The sequence below is a fragment of the Channa argus genome, chromosome 10 (assembly GCF_033026475.1).
Source record: "Channa argus isolate prfri chromosome 10, Channa argus male v1.0, whole genome shotgun sequence".
In the NCBI taxonomy this organism is placed as follows: domain Eukaryota; kingdom Metazoa; phylum Chordata; class Actinopteri; order Anabantiformes; family Channidae; genus Channa; species Channa argus.
Window position 1 is genome coordinate 10,904,856 of NC_090206.1, and position 17,945 is coordinate 10,922,800.

At 41.8% G+C, this 17,945-nt stretch overlaps 1 protein-coding gene across 5 annotated transcripts in view; it reads left to right on the top strand.

Moving 5' to 3' along the window:
* The window catches only part of LOC137134110 (neuroligin-3), a 113,578-nt gene that overhangs the window by 90,131 nt on the left and 5,502 nt on the right, over window positions 1–17,945 (top strand). For all 5 annotated transcript variants that reach the window (XM_067518592.1, XM_067518593.1, XM_067518594.1 and 2 more), the window contains one exon: window positions 8,055–8,844. In XM_067518592.1, coding sequence (XP_067374693.1) covers window positions 8,055–8,844 — 790 coding nt within the window. The remainder of the gene's footprint in view (window positions 1–8,054; window positions 8,845–17,945) is intronic.

The following is a 17,945-nucleotide window of genomic DNA, read 5'->3' on the forward strand; positions in this document are numbered from 1 at the left end:
GTCTAATACAACAGTTATTGTAATAATTTTAAGGACACCTCTATAAAGAGAGGGGTTTCTGCTATGCAGCCTCAATGATATTAAACATTGTGGACAAAATAAAAGAAACGTCAATATAAAGAGAAGCACAAAGTACTGTTCATCTGGATCTGGCACTGTACCAGCAGCCATGTACTAGCTGTCATGTATTATAGAGTAAGATTGGACTTCTTTTTCAAAAGGCATTGTGCAGATAATCCAACATGTTTTTCCTCCACGTGTCCATTAATACCATGCACATTTTTTGTCTTGAGCATGTGAGCTACAGTCAGCTGTAATCAGGGAAGTATCCTTTTCTGATCCAGATTCAAAGTCTTGTAAGCTAGTTATCTGCTATATTGAAAGGTTACGCAAATGGCCAGGGTAAGCAGTAGGCTTCCGCCCACCTCCTGATTTTAGCTGGCATGTGCATATCCATCTCAGTTTCACCTCCTGTAGCCCTTCAGCTCACAGCTAATTTGTTTCTGCAAGACTTAGGCTCTTAGACCGATGTCTCGCTCTCTGTCTCTCTCCCTCTCTGTCACTCTTTCTTTGCTTCTTTGCTCTGAATCCCTCTGATTCCCCTCAGGGGGCTGTACACCACTTGCGACAATTTGTCTGTCACAAATGCAACTGTGCCCTCGCTGTGGCTTTCCTTGGCCTAAAAATGAGTTTTAGCCATCGCATCTGGCTGTCACACTCAAGATGTCACCAAGAATAGAAGCTTCCCATCCGTCCAAATTTCATGGCTGAATTATCATATTTGTATGTGACTTACATCTTTGACCCTCCCATGCTGGGCATATTTTACATCTGATTTGTACGTATGGAGCTTTGCCTCCTTGATGTGAGTGTATTCTCCGTCTTCAGCTGTCACTCCTCTCTTCACATATAAAATTGAACCAAGCTTTGGGGCTGCTATATCATGCAGATGGGGTGTAAAACATGGTGCATATATTTAGAAACAACAGGAGTCAGATGTTATTCGCTGTTACTACACAGCAGCCACTTCCACTGTTTTCCAATGGAAACCAGTTTCTGTAGGAGCTAAAGGCACTAATCATTTCCTCTCAGCACACTGATCTGAAATCTATTTGTGGACGCAGTAGGAGAAGAGAGAGGAAATCAGAAAACATCTTTAACAACTTGTCTCATCTAATGAGATTAGCAGAGCCGCTTACACAGTCATGACATGGAGATACACACAGATAACCCTGTAATAACTCATTATTCTTCGCATTTCCACATCGCTGCCTAGTCAAGACTCAATGACAGTGTGTGTTGTTGTTCGCATGCAGCTATCAGGCCAATCTAGGCACTGCAGCAGGGTGGAGAGAGCGGGTTGAATACCGCCTTAAATGCCACAGCACAAAGAGAGCTAGCAATAGAGGGACAGAGAAATAGCATCCTCTCCCTCTCTGAGGCTGCGGCATTAGTGACACATGCATGAGTGCAAATGAAAAAATTCACCGTGCAGGTCCTATGATTCTCTTGGTTTGGGAGGGAGGCTGCCAAGGGAGAAAAGGACAGAAATCAATTCAGTGTGTGCACGCATGAATCATGAGAATGCACAGATATCATCCTCAAAACAGGAAAATACAGGAAAAAGCTGAATGGATAGTAAGTGCAGCAAATGGGCAGTTTTTTGCCCATAAAAGATTATTAATGATAGAAATTGGATAGCATGTATTGATCCTTGATAGCACCTACTCTCTATTCATGGATTTTGTATGAATTGCATTTTTTCTCAGCATGGTTTAACCAAGTTTTCAGGGAAGTTTTAAGACACCATTTGTCATGCCACCAAATGTCACCTGAAGAAAGATAGAGCCTTTTTTCATGCTTTCATCCGCCAACCACACGTTCATATGTTATCCTGGCACTGGCAAAGTGCTTAACAGCAGAGCTGCCCTCACCTTCATTTAACTGTCATATAATGTTATAAGAACTGAGTGGGTACATGTTTATCCATGCTTGTGCTTCTGACTGTGGGCACCATAACTGGATAACATGGGATTGTCAAATAAATAGCTGCATTATCCTTCTAAGTGAGCCAGTTTACTGTGTTGGACAATACAACACAGAAACACCAATAAGTTTAGACAATCACAAATTTATTTCTTTACAAACTATTCTGAAACGGCCAATCCAAGGCTGAAATAAATTTGGAGAATTCGTCCTCAAAGACTGTTTGACTCAGGTGTGGCGTGCATGCTCGTGATTAACAGCCAGATTGATGAGTTCATGGAAGAGCAGTGGACCTGGTGTGCTGTGCGTTTAGACAGAGGGAGGCTGGCATGCGTGTGAAGATGAGGCCTGGAGTGTGTGGTATTGACCAGTGGATGCCACGTTGTGATTAGTAGGAGATCTCTGCGCTCAGATGCACATCGATCCTGGAACCTGGGTGCAGCCTGTCAATGGGCTAATTTTTATCCTCCTCACCTCCTCTTACCTCCTGTTTTTCCTACCCACTCCTTAACTCATACCTTCATCTCTTCACTGCCTTTCTCTCCTCTCAATTCCTTTTCCATATGTTTTTTCTTTGTCTTTTTTCCCTCTCTTCTGCCTCTCCTCTGTTCTACTTTCCTATTCCCTCCCTCTTCCCTCCATCCACCCTCATGGATCAAACTCTTTATCTGGCCTAAGCCACAGCCTGCAGGCAAGCAGGCAGTCTCTACAGAGGCTGGAGCAGAAGACCAACAGCTTCAAACAACATTATATAGGGCTGGCATGAAGCATGTCTCACACTGATAGATGAAAACACTGGCCCCTCAGACACTGCCTCTATATGGACACGATGAAACACAAGCAGAGCAGTCCCTCTGATTCGAAGCTTGCTGCTCTTCACTTAAATATTGCTACAACACCTCCTGGGATGTAAGACAGAGTAAAGTTTTGTAGGAATTAGGAAAGAGTGTGCTTTTGTGTTTGGAAACATGCAAAACAAAGCAGACAGTTTCTGGGAAAATGATGCATTTTTTTGGAAGCTATCCTGTTGGATCATGTATTATGAAATGAGTCCAGAATATATCTGGTTTGGAGGAAAAATGCGAAGCCAGGTAACAGGAATAGTTGGAGCCCTAAAAGAGCACGAAAACACAGAATGCATGCAATGAATCATAAACAGTAAGTCACTGTCAGCCCATTCTTAGGGGCCATTTTATATTGGTACATTTTTCATCTTTAATGTTTAAGCAAACAAGTACATATAATTAATTCACACACACACACACACACACACACACACACACACACACACACACACAGCATATCCATATAGGCTAAGGAAATCCATAAGGTCTATCCAATGACACTGGTATTGTCTAAAAAAAATCACTGGCTTCATTTTGAATTTAGCAATTTAAATGTTATGCAGAAATTTCAATGGAACAGAAAAACAATGTAGGTGTTGTTTTGGGGCTTCCAGACCAATAAAATTATCCATAATGCAGGATTAGACTAGAGGCACTTGTGCTTGTAGGCTGTAGCCATGGAGATTTCAGCTCTAACCCTGTGTTATTTGGCTGAAAGTGACCATTATTAGGTAAATTTGTACGCATTCATCTCCCAGCCAGCTTTAAATATTTCAGGTGAGATTACATTACTTCATACAGTATTTCTTGATCATGTTAAAAAACACTAACACGGTCGGTTCCTCAAAGGAGATGGTAGTTAATTTTTAAAAAAATGCTGCAGTGAAAAAGAAAATAAGAGCCCAAGCAAAATACAGCAAAAGAAGCTGAGGAACATTTATTGAGCGTGTCCAACTGAGTGCTAGCCTAGTTTGACTATACACAGAGAGAAATGTTTGCAACAGAGGGGACTCTGCATAGTCCACGGCTCTGTGGAGATTTGCTTACAGTAAGGAGATGGTGGAGGTAAGATGGCTCAGAGGATTCAGGCTCTGCTGAATGCAGACTTATGTCTAATAATCAGCAGGGAGGGACAGAAAAAGACAGAGCTGGGGAAAGATTCAAGGCGAGAAAAAGGCAAGTGTAAGAGCTACAAGGAGTAGTGGGTGACAAAAACGGCAGAAAGAATGACATATCACCACGGCCATGTTATTACTCTCTTGCAATGCCTTTAATGTGTATGAGAGGAATTTTGATAAGATTTGGCTGCTTTACATATTTTCACCCCTATTAGCTCCTAAAGTGATGTTGAATATTGTTAAAAAAATGAATCACTGACCTGTAAAATGAGACTTGGCCAAACCAAACTTTCAAGGTCATCTGATGTCTCATTAATGCCATCTTCATTAAGTTTTCTTCCTTTTTTATTTAATTTGGGCGACATTGTTAACGTTGTAGGGCTTTTGGCGAATGCATTTAACGGTCCCTGGACCAGGCAGATAAAACTCACTCCTGATGCTTCACTGATTTTTGCCAGCTGTTCCACATTTTTAAGTACAGTCATTTATGGAGCTTACTGGCATCAACACCAACAGAACATCCTTGTCCATTAACACGGACTGAACACTCACACATGCCCACAGTTGGCATGTAATACATCAGCAGCGATCCAAAGCGCAGCCATGTCATGTTACTCCCGCTCCAGTGATGCAGCATTGGCTTGTTATATATCAGCATTTTATCCATATTGCGGTTGTCAAAACATGGCCTGAACGTGTGTGTGTTTGTCCAAGCCTGTGGGAGCGTTTCAGTGTGTAGACAGTGGCTCTCTAACCTATGCTGTGGTTGTCATACCCTCAAGGTCAAGCTCTTTTTTCCTATCAGCGGTGAATTATCTCCACGAGCCACTCCACCAATCTGGGGCCTGAAACACATGCCCATTTAACGCGTGTCTAGTGAGGGGGCAGTGTGGTCGAGGTCAGCAAACTGCAGCGCAGAGGCGGTTGCGGAGCGACGCGACGGCATTTTAGCAGGGACCCAATGAGTGATTACCTCGAAGCTCCAGTCATAATTCAGCATGACCTCAATCTGCCAGCAACGCTATGGTTTGATGGATCTGCTCGCAGTTTGGGTGTCGGGTTCTCGCATGTCAAACACAGGCAGATAATGATAGGACTATCTGTTGCTTTTACAAAGTAAAACATGCTAGATAGGAATATGACACACGTGTTGATAGTGTTGCATCATGCGCTTTTTTCCTCTTAATTCTACTGGATATTGAGTGAGAAGTTGTTCCCTGCATCGATGCCACAGTAGATGCCGAGGACAAAACAATGTCAAAAATTGTTAACTCTCATCACGAGGATGCCTGTCGTCTGTCGGTCTGTTCATCAATGTTGCATCGTATCAATCAAAGTCTGCACACATACATGTACACGCACACATACATACACTCACAGACACACACACAGTATACACCTCCCAGTGTGGATAATTACTGATCTCCCTCAGTGGGTGATAGAGCCTGTGCTCTTCTCTCTGTCTGACCTTCCCCAGTGGGCTTCCTTCCACAGTGGTGTTCATCACACACAGCTTTATTACATATTTATCAGTCCCATGACAGCTCATGTGCACTGGATTTATATGTTTTTTAACAAACAATCGTGAAGCCTCACCCTTCTGCCTTTTTTATCAATAAATCCAGTAGTGTCAACCTGGCTGCAGCCTCCTCAGCAGCTGGCCATCTGTGGGTTTGGGTGCAGACAGACATGGGACCGAGCCTAGTTGCATTCAAGCCGATCCCCTCAATTATAGCAAACGGATTTGATGTACTGTATGTATGTCTGTCAAATCACCTTGGCAATCACAGGAACTGCTCTGCTGGCAAACGTTTTCCTACAGCAACTTCAGATCAAAGACATTCAGAAAGTGGCTGTGGCATGGCTGGCAGCATTGGGATTCAGGACAGACTCCATGCACCGTGACTGGCTCTGTTTGCACGGCGCAATCTGAGCGGAGAAGTGAAGGGAGGCAATACCACTAAAGAGACAGGGGAGGGGAAGGGTGGGCAAAAGAGGAGGAAAAGGGAGGGATAGCAGGATTATGCCCTCCCCCACCCCCCGCTGCCTCCGAGCAGCCATCTTTCATCTTGCGGCCGCCGCTCTAATGCTTTCAAGTGGGTGAAACCCTTAACATCTGCTTCCGCTCCCTGAGTATCAGCATAGGCCACTGTCCTGCAGAGGAGCACAACCACACGACAACTGAAAGGGCAGCATTAGGGTTGGGTCACAGAAAGCTCACGGTCTTATCTTATGTAGAATAAGAAATACACAATGGAGAAACACAAACAAACATGATTTTGTGCACTGAGGTGCATTCAGAAGTGTACATTCTGCCGTGTGTTGAAATTTTCACTGCTAGCATCCACTTTCAGACTCAAAAATGATTGTTCCAATACACAAATTGTGGCTTATACTGTTAAACACACTCACCATAGAAGCATTTCACAGTTCACTCACCCCAGACACATTAATTCTACTTACTACTTGCAAACAAATAAATGTAAATAGCTCTGTAAATAAACACTTCGTCTTTGCCAAGGAGAAATAAGCCCCCCGCCGCCTCTGATTAAGACTACCAAAGTGATATATCTGGCACTTAAGTCTGCTGTTTACCTCATAAACACAAAGACTTCAACACAGCCACCCACACTGACATTGAAATATCACAGAATGAGGCTGCATGCCTGTACGTTTCTCTGCTAGTCTTTGTGGAATTGTTAATAACTTTTTTTATGCGTGCCATTTCAAGACATTCCATGTGCCATGGTTTCCAGTATCAGAAGTACTGTGGAATTCATTGACTCTGGCAGTGATAGTGCCATGAGCAATAAAGCAATGTGGTCAAGTGGAAGGAGCTCTGCCTCTGATCTTCTCTGAGATTGGTAAAACAGCACTTGTGGATTTGAAAACCATATCAGATGAGTGGTGCTGAGGCTGAGATAGGCCTAGCTGAGACAGAGGGGATGTCACGTCACCTTCACTCTTCTGTCTGGAATAAAAAAAATTCAAAGGTGACACAATTCAATTATTTCTGAGGAAATTATGTTTGTTATTTAGGACTTGTTCCATGTGGTGTAAAGTCATTTCAGATTTCCTTCATATTGCAGTGCCACTAAAATGTAATTTAATTCGTGAGAGTGCCCCATGAGACTCGATTTGTTCGCCTTGGTTTCTGAACCCTGTCTGCCCCCTTTAGAGCCCACCCACACACAAACACCGAAGTCCTATGTAGATTAACATGGTCTGTTGACTCTTATATGTCTTTTAAGAAGAAGAAGGAAACGGTGGTGTTCTGTTCACTTGGGTCTTTTTTTAATGTGTCTCACTATGTTGCATTGTATTGCTCGGCAAATATGTGCAGCTCCATTCCCTCTGCAAATGTGGAGAGTAGGAGTCTAATTTTATTTATAGCAATCCGCCCACTAACTCCTGTAGAATTTAGTGATCTTTCAGGTAAAAAATGACTTTTAACTTACACAAGGCATAACTAATGCAGAGGTGTGTGTAATGACTGAAAAGGGGAGCATATGTGTCTATAATTGCAGTATTTGAGGTTCATCCAATTTATGCTACCTTGAAAAGTACATTAACAGAGGGAGGGCATGGGCACAAGGTTCATATATTCAAAAAGATTTAAATTCGACCACTTCTGCGTTTCAGATATGGAAAAATATCTGAATGTTCCGTATGGTATACACTGGTTTGCCAGTTTTGGTGCATACACTACTCGCAACAAAGCCTATAGAGCCATATTGACAGCATCTGCTCCTGACAAACATGTAAAATTATTATGGATGAAGGGAGGGAGCATATAGAGATGGATGCGAGGGGGGAGGATGACAGAGTTCTGATTCCCTCCTCCATCTGTGAGCTGTCTGTGAGACCAGGCCATCTGCACATTCATTATCACAACCATGATTCCATTATTGTTCTGTGTGGCAACAAGGACTTGTTCTGTCTGGCCTTTGTTATTCTTATCAGCTGTGTGGCTGACAGCTCCCTTTTGATGATGGCAGCAACGAAATTAACAACTATCATGTAGTAAAGCACATAACTGAATTATCTTCTGTAATAGTGACACACTAAACATCCTCCTGTCTCTACATCCTGTGTCCTTGTGCAGGTCTATTCCACCGAGCCATCATTCAGAGCGGATCAGCCCTCTCCAGCTGGGCGGTGAACTATCAGCCAGTCAAGTATACACGTGTCCTGGCGGAGAAGGTGGGCTGTAATGTCCTGGACACGTCGGACATGGTGGAATGTCTGAGGAAGAAGAGCTCCAGGGAGCTGGTGGAGCAGGACATACAACCAGCAAGGTACCACGTGGCCTTTGGACCTGTAATTGATGGCGATGTTATTCCAGACGACCCAGAGATCCTGATGGAGCAGGGAGAGTTCCTCAACTATGACATCATGCTGGGGGTCAACCAGGGTGAGGGGCTGCGGTTTGTAGAGAACGTGGTGGATTCAGAGGATGGAGTGTCTGGAAATGACTTTGATTTCTCGGTCTCTGACTTTGTGGATAGTCTGTATGGGTACCCGGAGGGCAAGGACACGCTCAGGGAGACCATTAAGTTCATGTACACAGACTGGGCAGACAGGGACAATCCTGAAACCAGGCGCAAGACGCTGGTGGCTCTGTTCACCGACCATCAGTGGGTGGAGCCATCAGTGGTGACAGCTGATCTTCACGCTCGCTATGGCTCACCCACCTATTTCTACGCCTTCTACCACCACTGCCAGAGCCTGATGAAGCCAGCCTGGTCAGACGCCGCCCACGGGGACGAGGTCCCCTATGTTTTTGGAATTCCCATGATTGGTCCCACAGACCTTTTCCCTTGTAACTTCTCAAAGAACGACGTCATGCTGAGTGCTGTGGTGATGACCTACTGGACCAACTTTGCCAAGACTGGGTGAGTAAAATATTATTTTTTTAAATCAATTGCACTAATTAAGAGTGTCATTAGAATTTCAGTACTTAGAGTAATCAGTGTTCCTAACCCTAGTCCTTTTCCTAATTTTCGTGCACATATATATATATTTATGATATTTTTTTCACAATTTAATCATAGGATGCTGTTAATTGTTCTTCAAGGGGGAGACAAAATGTGTGTGATTCAGGCTGGTATAAATTCACACAAACATTAAGTGGTTTCAATAACTCATAAGAGCTTCAAATCAATGATATACAATTAAAAGCAGAGGTTTTTCATTTTGACCCTGTTGGAGTTAACAGCCAAACTTTCTGTTTAAAGTGTTGGTGCGTCTTTATAAAGTAATTAGCTGTTTTTTCACTTGATATTTAGTTTGATGTTTAGTCGACCTGCTATTCTGTTATTCTGGGAAAAAGAGCTGCTCACTGACTTGAGTTGAGAGGAACTGATTTCCTGCAGTTACAGTTGTTAGTACAGTATAAACAAACTATTATACACATAGAGATACACATAGCTTTATTTTTTTGCTGTGCAACAGTTAGATCACTTTTTACAGGATTTCAAACTATCCTCTATCCAGCCCATAAGATGCACCTCAGCAACAACACAGTCCTTTTAATGAAAGGGATAAGTTAAAGACAAATACTAAAAGCAGAATTGATTACAGCAGGATCTGACATTTCTGACTAATCAATACCCTTGTGAAACTGATCATTTGCATCCAACCCAACTCCTTATTTACTGTAGATCAGACAGGCGTTTGCACTGTGGTTCTAAAAATACTAGAAATGTTCTTCACACATATCACTAACTTTATAAACAAGAGTACTTGCGCAAACCTGTAAAACCAGATTTCACACAATTACAAACTTGTTATTAATAGAAAACAGAGAGCAGAGTAACAGAGAGACATCCTATCTCAAGCCTATTAAAAGTATTTCTGTGCCACAGAAAAGAAGCTGCGACTAAAAGGGAGCTTGACAATGAATAGTGTGGGACAGAAAAGGCATTTTTCAACAGAGACATTTCTTTTTTTCAGAAGCGTTTTTCACCTGAACTTCCTTGGTCTCAGTCTGAAAACCTGAGATATATTGAATCTGAGGGAGATTAAATGTTCCTCCACAATGTGTGCTGTGTTATTCGTGCTTGGCTGACTGTACGGGGTCAGTATGTGTGCTCGGCTGCCAGCCTTTCTGTATGCTTCTTGTGTGAGCGTGTGTGTTTGGCTAGAAATACTATGTATGCTCTATTCTACTGAGGCCTTAAAGACACAGAGACTTTGAAGGGAGGCATATCAGACTCTTGCCCTCGGCTGTATTGATTCCCTCTGCCTGGACCCAGTCGATCACTTGTGCCCCGTGTGACTCCTGCTTCCCACCATGCTCAATTTTACTCCCACCCATCACAAAGCCTGGCCATTTTGTATGACTACTAGTAATCATTTCTAACAAGTAAAATTTTGTCTGACAATCCCGTTACCAGAGGACTATTGATCCCATCCTGAATGGGATGTAGTCTGAAATCTTGTTCTCTTTTTTATCTACCTATATATCATCTGCTCTCCAATCAGGTTGCATTTACATTCAGCTGTCTGGCTGATAGGACGAGCCTGGGGCCTTCGGCTATGGTAGATCTCTGAACTGCTAATGGCCGACTAGAGCAGATGAAATGATGTCGTCTGTGTCTGCTCCTCAAGGAGAGCACTAAGGTTCATCAGTAATCCTCTTACTAAATAGCTTGCTCCTTTGCCATCTTGTGTGTAAACATGCAAAGCTGGAACTTGTAGATACAGATGGAATTTTTTAGTGGTCCTTCCAATATTGTTATCTGCTTTTGTAAAAAAAAAAAAAAAAAATAGGTGTGTTTAATTTTTGTGAAAAAGGCCTGAAGGTAAAATGCACAGCACTTATGTACCAAACCACTCTGATCTTTGTCAGTAAAATTAACTCTAATGGAGGGGGACACGCTTCGTTTTGTCTGCCACCAGCAGAGAACATAACCCCCTAACCTTGCCTTCGCAGCCACAAGACGCAGAGGTTGAAAGGACCCACTACAATTTACTGCTGACCCCATGTCAAGATAGATCAAAATGTCACTGACTGATTGAGACTTGAAGCAAACTGGTGGGAGGGTAAACTGGTTCTGTATTCATGTTTTTAGTGGTATGAGTAGTGTCCACCGTATGGTGTGTCACCTTGACGAAAGGTGACACAACCACTTCCTTCACACAAAGGGAAGGAAGTGGTTGAAAATTATCCTATAAGTTCTGAAGTCTGCCCCTCCTAAACCACACTAGGGGATATAGATCTCTCCTCTAGCACCTCCTAACCCAGTCTGGTTCCCAAGGACATCATTTTAACTAAGTCTTAGTTGAATTCCCTTTTATATTGTGGCCCATCCAACGGCCATCTTTCCTGTATCTGTGAGGCAGCCTCTTCCAGATGTTTGTAATGAACTGACCCAGATTGCTCTTCCTGCCCCATCTCCAAATCAGCTGTAGAAACATGTTTGACATGATGTTGAGACACTTGGACTGCATGTCAACAGTGTGTATCATAGCAGCATCCTCCGCCCAAAGCTCTTCCTGTCCCTGGCTCGCATGTGTCATCTTTACAGGGCAAATCCCTGCCCATGCGCTTTTTTTCCTCCATCAGTGTCAGTGAAGCATAAAAACATACAGAGAGTGCATGCTGTCAAATCTTCTTAGTGTGTGTGTGCGTGTGTGTGTATGTGTGTGTATGTGCAGCATGATTGTGACAGTGTGTGTTTACACTATGAGGCTGTTCTTTCCAAAGAGTTAGGGACATTACAGAAGCCAGGGATTTACTCAGCTCAGAGTTATTTTTCTGGCTGTAACATTTGTTTTACTATTGACAGACAAAATTGGGCTGCACTTTATTGCCACAACAACTTCTTCTGCTCAGTTTCTCTAAAACTTTCACTGCCAGTCCACAAAGTGCGCCTTACACACCTTTTTAAACACAAGCACAAACACAGCAACACAACCAAACACAAAAACACTGGCAGAGCACTTCAGAAAAGACGGAATGATGAAAAGCCCACAAAAGATCAATCATTATATGTCATTAGTGCTATAAATATGTTGGTCGTTCCTTCTCCTTTTTTCCTGCTGGCTGGTGCTCATTTCCCCTGTTCTGTGTATGAGCTGTGCTGCATGCTGTGCAGGGCCTTGCGAGGTAGTGAAAGAGCAGAGCGCTGTCATGTGTTGAATATTTTTCCTCACTCTCCTTCACTGGTCCTCCACAGCCCTCTTCCTCTCTCATTATTCCTACAAAAAAAGAAAGCTTCTCATGCTATTACATTGAGAGTCTGAGCTAAAATATGCAGTATTGATTGCTTTATCTTTAGTGACAATGGCCAAACAAAAGATACAAGTAGCTACGGTGTGTCTATAGCTCAGTTTTACAGCCTGTGCTTTGATTAACAACCCTGATAGTTCATTTTTTTTAGTTTGTTTACCTCCCACTTCTCAGTCAAACAGACCTCCTTTGTAGGGATGACGACAACTATACTCTTTCTTCCGTCTGACCTCATTCACAGACTGCTTCAGCTTTTTTATAACTGTCTAAAACTTACATCACTCATCCCTGATCCCTCTCCTTGTCCTTTTCCGGATTATCCTCCTTTCCCTTCAGCTTACTTCGTTAGGGCCAACTCAACCTGTAACAGAAGTCTGTGAATGCTCTGCACTGTGGAAAAGCAAAGCCCCGAAACAGCCACCTACCTACTCCATTAAATAGGCACTCACTTGATAGAAGATTTGTAGCCAATATCCTGATTTGCATTAGAGAAGGTAAGGAAGTGGTGTGGCTTGTTAAGGGGCCCGGAGGCCATTGATCGGCGTCCATACTGTGTGCTGAATGTAATGAGAGGATCAGGTTGGGGGGGGGGATTAATGTGCATATATACGTCAGTAAGTGAGAGGTCTGTTGATTTGAACTACAAATAGTTGTTCATATTTAATGCAAATTTGCAAATTGCAAATTATATGTTGTAGAAAGTTGCTAATTGGTTAAAAGAGAGAGAAACGAAATGCAGGGTGTTGGGGGGGGGGGGGGGGGGGGGGGGGTATTTTGCTTGCTGCAGCTCAACTAATCAGATAAATCAATAGCATCCATAACAAGTAGGGGTCCAAGAGTTGTGTCCTCCAGCACCTCTGCATGCCCCAAAGTCACATCGCCTCACCCTGCATCACTTAGCCTGCTGAACCGAAGGCTGCCATTAAATATGAAACACACATTGCTTAGCCCTCTACCCCAGCGCGCAATCACATGAAGGGTAAAGGAGCACAGCCTGATGATTTGCCCTGCTCAGAGCTGAAGTTGCCCACTACAGCGCACAAAGACACAGTCTATAAAGGCAATAAGATTGAGTGTATTTATTAAAAATTTACACAGAATGCAGGGAAAGCGTTGGGAACCTTCTGTTGGAGTAAAAATTACAATTAGCTGCTTACTTTTTGCTACCTGGCAAGTAGATAAACAACTGCAGGGAATGCATTTGTTACACAACAGTTCCAACAATAACAAAAAAAAACAGGCTTTAACTTTGCATATTTTAGCAGCTTAGCAAAATGAGCATCAGCACCACGAAATTAATGCATGTTCCTTGTATATTGAAAAGCTATACTCAGCTCAAGATGCAGAGACCTTGAGTGTAGTGAAAATAGATTCTTGTCTTCTGCCTTAGGGCATCTAAACGTGTCTTTTCAGATTTGGTGATGGCTAGGTCTATGATCATTCAAGCGCTTCAAATTACATCAGGATGAAAAGGGGAAGGAGGTACATGGGAAATGAAAAAAAAAGAAAATGATATTCATTCTTCACCCTTATCTACCTTTTACATCAGTGCTTGCAGATAGGGTTTGGAATAGGTAATGAGCTCAGGCCCTGTTCTGTCACATGTGTAGGTAGAGCTGAGAGTTGTGTCTGTCATCCAGGAGGCACAGCGTCTTATAAAAGAGCTGTTTAACACTTACAGGAGGCTTTTATTCCTATATCAGTCTGCGCCGCTTTGTGAAATGTGACATGTCTTGTTTTCAAGTGCTGCGCTTGGGTGGTCCCTGAGGTCACTACGCCTATGATGCGTCACCAATACAAACACATAGAGGTGCACAAAGACATGAGATGAAGTACGCTCACCTACACACTCCTTGTCCATCACAGATTCAGGCACATGGGAGCACTTAAACACGCATGGCAGGCTAAGGTTAGCGGGGGTAGGCAGGTTATCATGAGAGGAGGGAGCGACTGAGGAGGAGATGAAGGCAATGTTTTATTGTACCACAGCCATATGAACACATCACAGGAAAACTGAAAGGCCATTAAAACGCCTGCTTTTATGGGTGTAATAATCCCTCTCCTCTGCCTGGGAGTCCAGCCATAGCTCCAATGACCATCTGCATTAAGTAGGAGGTCTGACAGGAGGCAGGCTATCAGCTAATGCAGGGGATCTCTGAGAGACCAATCAGACCACAAACATCACATTATCCCAGGGCTGTTCATACAAGTCACAACAAGACATTTGCTGGAGAGCTGAACACATGCAGTGAGCTCAGGAAGTGTTTGACCACCAGACTGTTATAATATTTGAATGTGAAATTATACAATCAGCGAAAGGATGGAGTACAGGGTGTCTGCTGTGATACGAACACTGTTGAGGCACTTCTAATGAACAAGCTTTGTTGTTGTTGTTGCGAAGATTTTTCTGTAAGAGCCCCCCAGACACCCTTTTATTTCTGCTTACCAGGAGTTTTTTGACATGATAAAGATGATGTTCAATAGGTGTTTAAATTTTTCTCTAATAAAAATTCTTGACTGTGCAGTGATTTCTAACAGTATTCAGTCTGTCAAGATCAGCAGACTGTTGATATCTTATTGTCAACTTTCTCTTCCCTGCCTATTTAATTCTGTTTTGTTCTATCTGTATCTTTGAGTATTCAGCTGTGACTAGTCTCAGCTGACTGCATAGTCATCACATTGTTTCCTTTACAAACTAATAAGAATACAAAGACGAAACAAAGAAATGCTGTGTACTAAGACAACAAGTCCTCCAAACTAAATGCCCATTTACATCAATGAAAGAATAAATTGAGATGAGGCCCCTTTACCAATTTCAAGAGGTAACAATTCCATCTATAATTTATTTTAGTTTTTTTACAGCCGTGAACTGTGTATTTTGCTCGTGTTATTTATTGATTTAAAGTCCACCCTCAACTTGAAATAAAATAGAGGATCCTACATTACTGTTTAAATGTTCAACTTTATTTCAGTAGATTTACAAGAACATAAACGGAAAAGTTTGGGAGATATAGCCCTCAAAACACAATACATAAACTGCATGATTTTGAAAAGTAATCAGACTCATATGGCTCAAAGGTGTTTGAGAGTTCTTGTTTAGATTGAAGTAGTCAGTGAGAGGAGTACAGGTGTGATGACACACTAATAACAAAGCTCAGAAAGGAAGAAATCTATCAGAAGTGTGTATAACACCAACAGCATCAGGTAACTAGAAAATGGCCTGAAAAAGACCTGGTAAACTAAGGGGCACAAGTCCAGTGGATGAACAAAAAAATCATTTGCATGATGAAGAAACTGGCAGAGGTCTGGAACAAAGTTGTATGGACTGATGAAATCAAAAGCTACCTCTAGTAAAATGATGCAAAGATGAAAGTGAGGAGAGCAAAGAAATAAGTGATGAACCAAAGGGTCACCTCGTCTGTCAAACATGCTAGGGGTTCCTTTACTTGTTGGGGATGTATGGCTGCCGACCTCAACATAGGCATTTATTGATTATTCACTGCTGACATACACAGCAGAATAAAACAATGATAACCAGTGCAGATGGAGTCAGTGTGTTGGAATTACAACAAATGCATTAAAATCATTGGGCGACACTTCATCGTTCAGCAGGAGAACAGGGTGAAGGAGTGGAATATCCTTGACTGGCCGACTCATTCACCTGATCTCAGTCAAATTTGAGTATACATTCCACTTCCTGTGGACCAGACTAGAACTGCAGGGGGCAGCAGGAAAGATGCAAAACATCTGATGATCAGTTTATTGACTGCAAGGATTTTCCACAAAATATTGAACATGATAATTTTGTTTGACATTAAATCCTTTTTCCAGAAAAGTGTCTTATTTGTAATAGTGCACAAAACACAATAAACACAATCTTATTGTGTCTTAACACAAAATATAAAATGTTGAAACATTGCTAAGCAATGTGCTTCTGAAAAAAACTAAATTTGAATGTATTCCCAGTAACACATTTCAGACAGCACTGCATTCACAAATGCAATGTAAAACTCTTCCATACAAAGAAAAACATACAAACAAGATCCACAAACACTGCCAACATCTCTGTGCTCAAGAATTTCAAATTCCAAACATTTGAAATCATGGACACTGCAGTCTCCATGCTAAAGAGGAGAGAGACCATCTGACTTGTTATCAGCACACAGCTCAAAAGCCTGCACCTGTGGGTGTGCATTAATGCACATGGCATGGATAATTTGCAAATCTGTGAAAGCAACATTAATGCTGAACAATTTATACACATTTTGGAGCAACTTATCTAATTACTTTTATTGTGTGGTGGATACAAATACTGACATCTATATATAATACACAATACTTACAAGGCATGTGAAAAAGTAACTGGTGCATTAAATAAAAGCCAATCATTAAAGTAAAGTAGTGAGAGATGCCTTAGGTCTGTGCGAGCTGAAAAAACTCCTGTAATGAATGAAAAGAAACCAAAGTGAGAAGAAATACAAAAACTAAAATGAACATCCAAAATTACAATCGTACAAAGTGAGCGAAATAAAGTAGAATTTGGAGTTTAATAAGGGTGTTTCTGAAAAAAAAAAACAATCTAACATTTTTTTTTAAATTAAATCAATTAAATAAAGATGCATGTATTCTATGCTGTGATAAATGAGCCCAAAATTAAAGGAAACTCTAGAATAAATAACATATTCTGTCCATCTTGAAAGGTGGAAGAGAAATGCTTGAATGCCTGACTCAGAGCAAATTAAAGAAACATGATCAAATTATTACCTTAGTACAAAAATGAAACATAACGCCCTTCACAAAAAAGTGCCCACACAATTAACACCTAGAAGTATGGCCTATTATCTGAAATACATTTGAATTGAATGGGTTAAACCACAGATCCTGAGGAACTGCCCAAATATTCACATATGGCCTGTATATGTTAAATTGATCATACTAATTGTATGCAAAAAGAGGACGACAAAATAACACCCATTTCAAAGATTTTCAACAGTGCATATTATCAGCTTCACTCCGACAGCATTCATTATAGGGCTATTATCTTTAATTATATCGCATTATGTTGTACAGGTAAACCACCTGTAACCTCCACTCAGAAATTATGTTTCATGAAAATTTCAGCAGCGATTATGGTGCACTTGAGATGTTTAACACAGCAGCACAGCTTTGTAGTCTATCTTGCTCTATTGCATCACACATTGCCTATTATGCCCCGATACTAACAGAGTCGGCTGACCTAGAAGCCCTCACCACATTGAGCAGCAGAAACCAAGCTCTGATCACTCCCTCTCACTCCACAGCTCAGGGCAACTATCACTTCAAAGCTAGCATGCAGCCCAAAGTCAAGCAGCAGTGGTAGAAATTGTTCAAAGGAATGTAGCCTGTTTACTATTGACTTTGCAACAATTACCCAAGCATATGTGTGTGTAATTAGATAAGGCAGCCAGTTGTTCTCTAATGCGGCAAATCAAATTAACTAAAGATGCCACATTGATTTCTTTGTGTTCCCTAAATTATTCATCTTCACTCGCACTGAACCAGCCAACCACCAAAGATCATTTCTAACACCTCTGCATCGCTGTTCCCGTGCTGCCTGCACACACAAATTGTTTCTGTTAGATTCACGCTAATACCTTTTCTATATTTTTGCTATCACAATAAACAAATTGACCCTCATGAAAAGAGAGCATTTACAGTGTCATGGAACTGCCTGGAATTCCCATTAACGGAGATTATTCTGACCTGCATTATTGCTGTCAT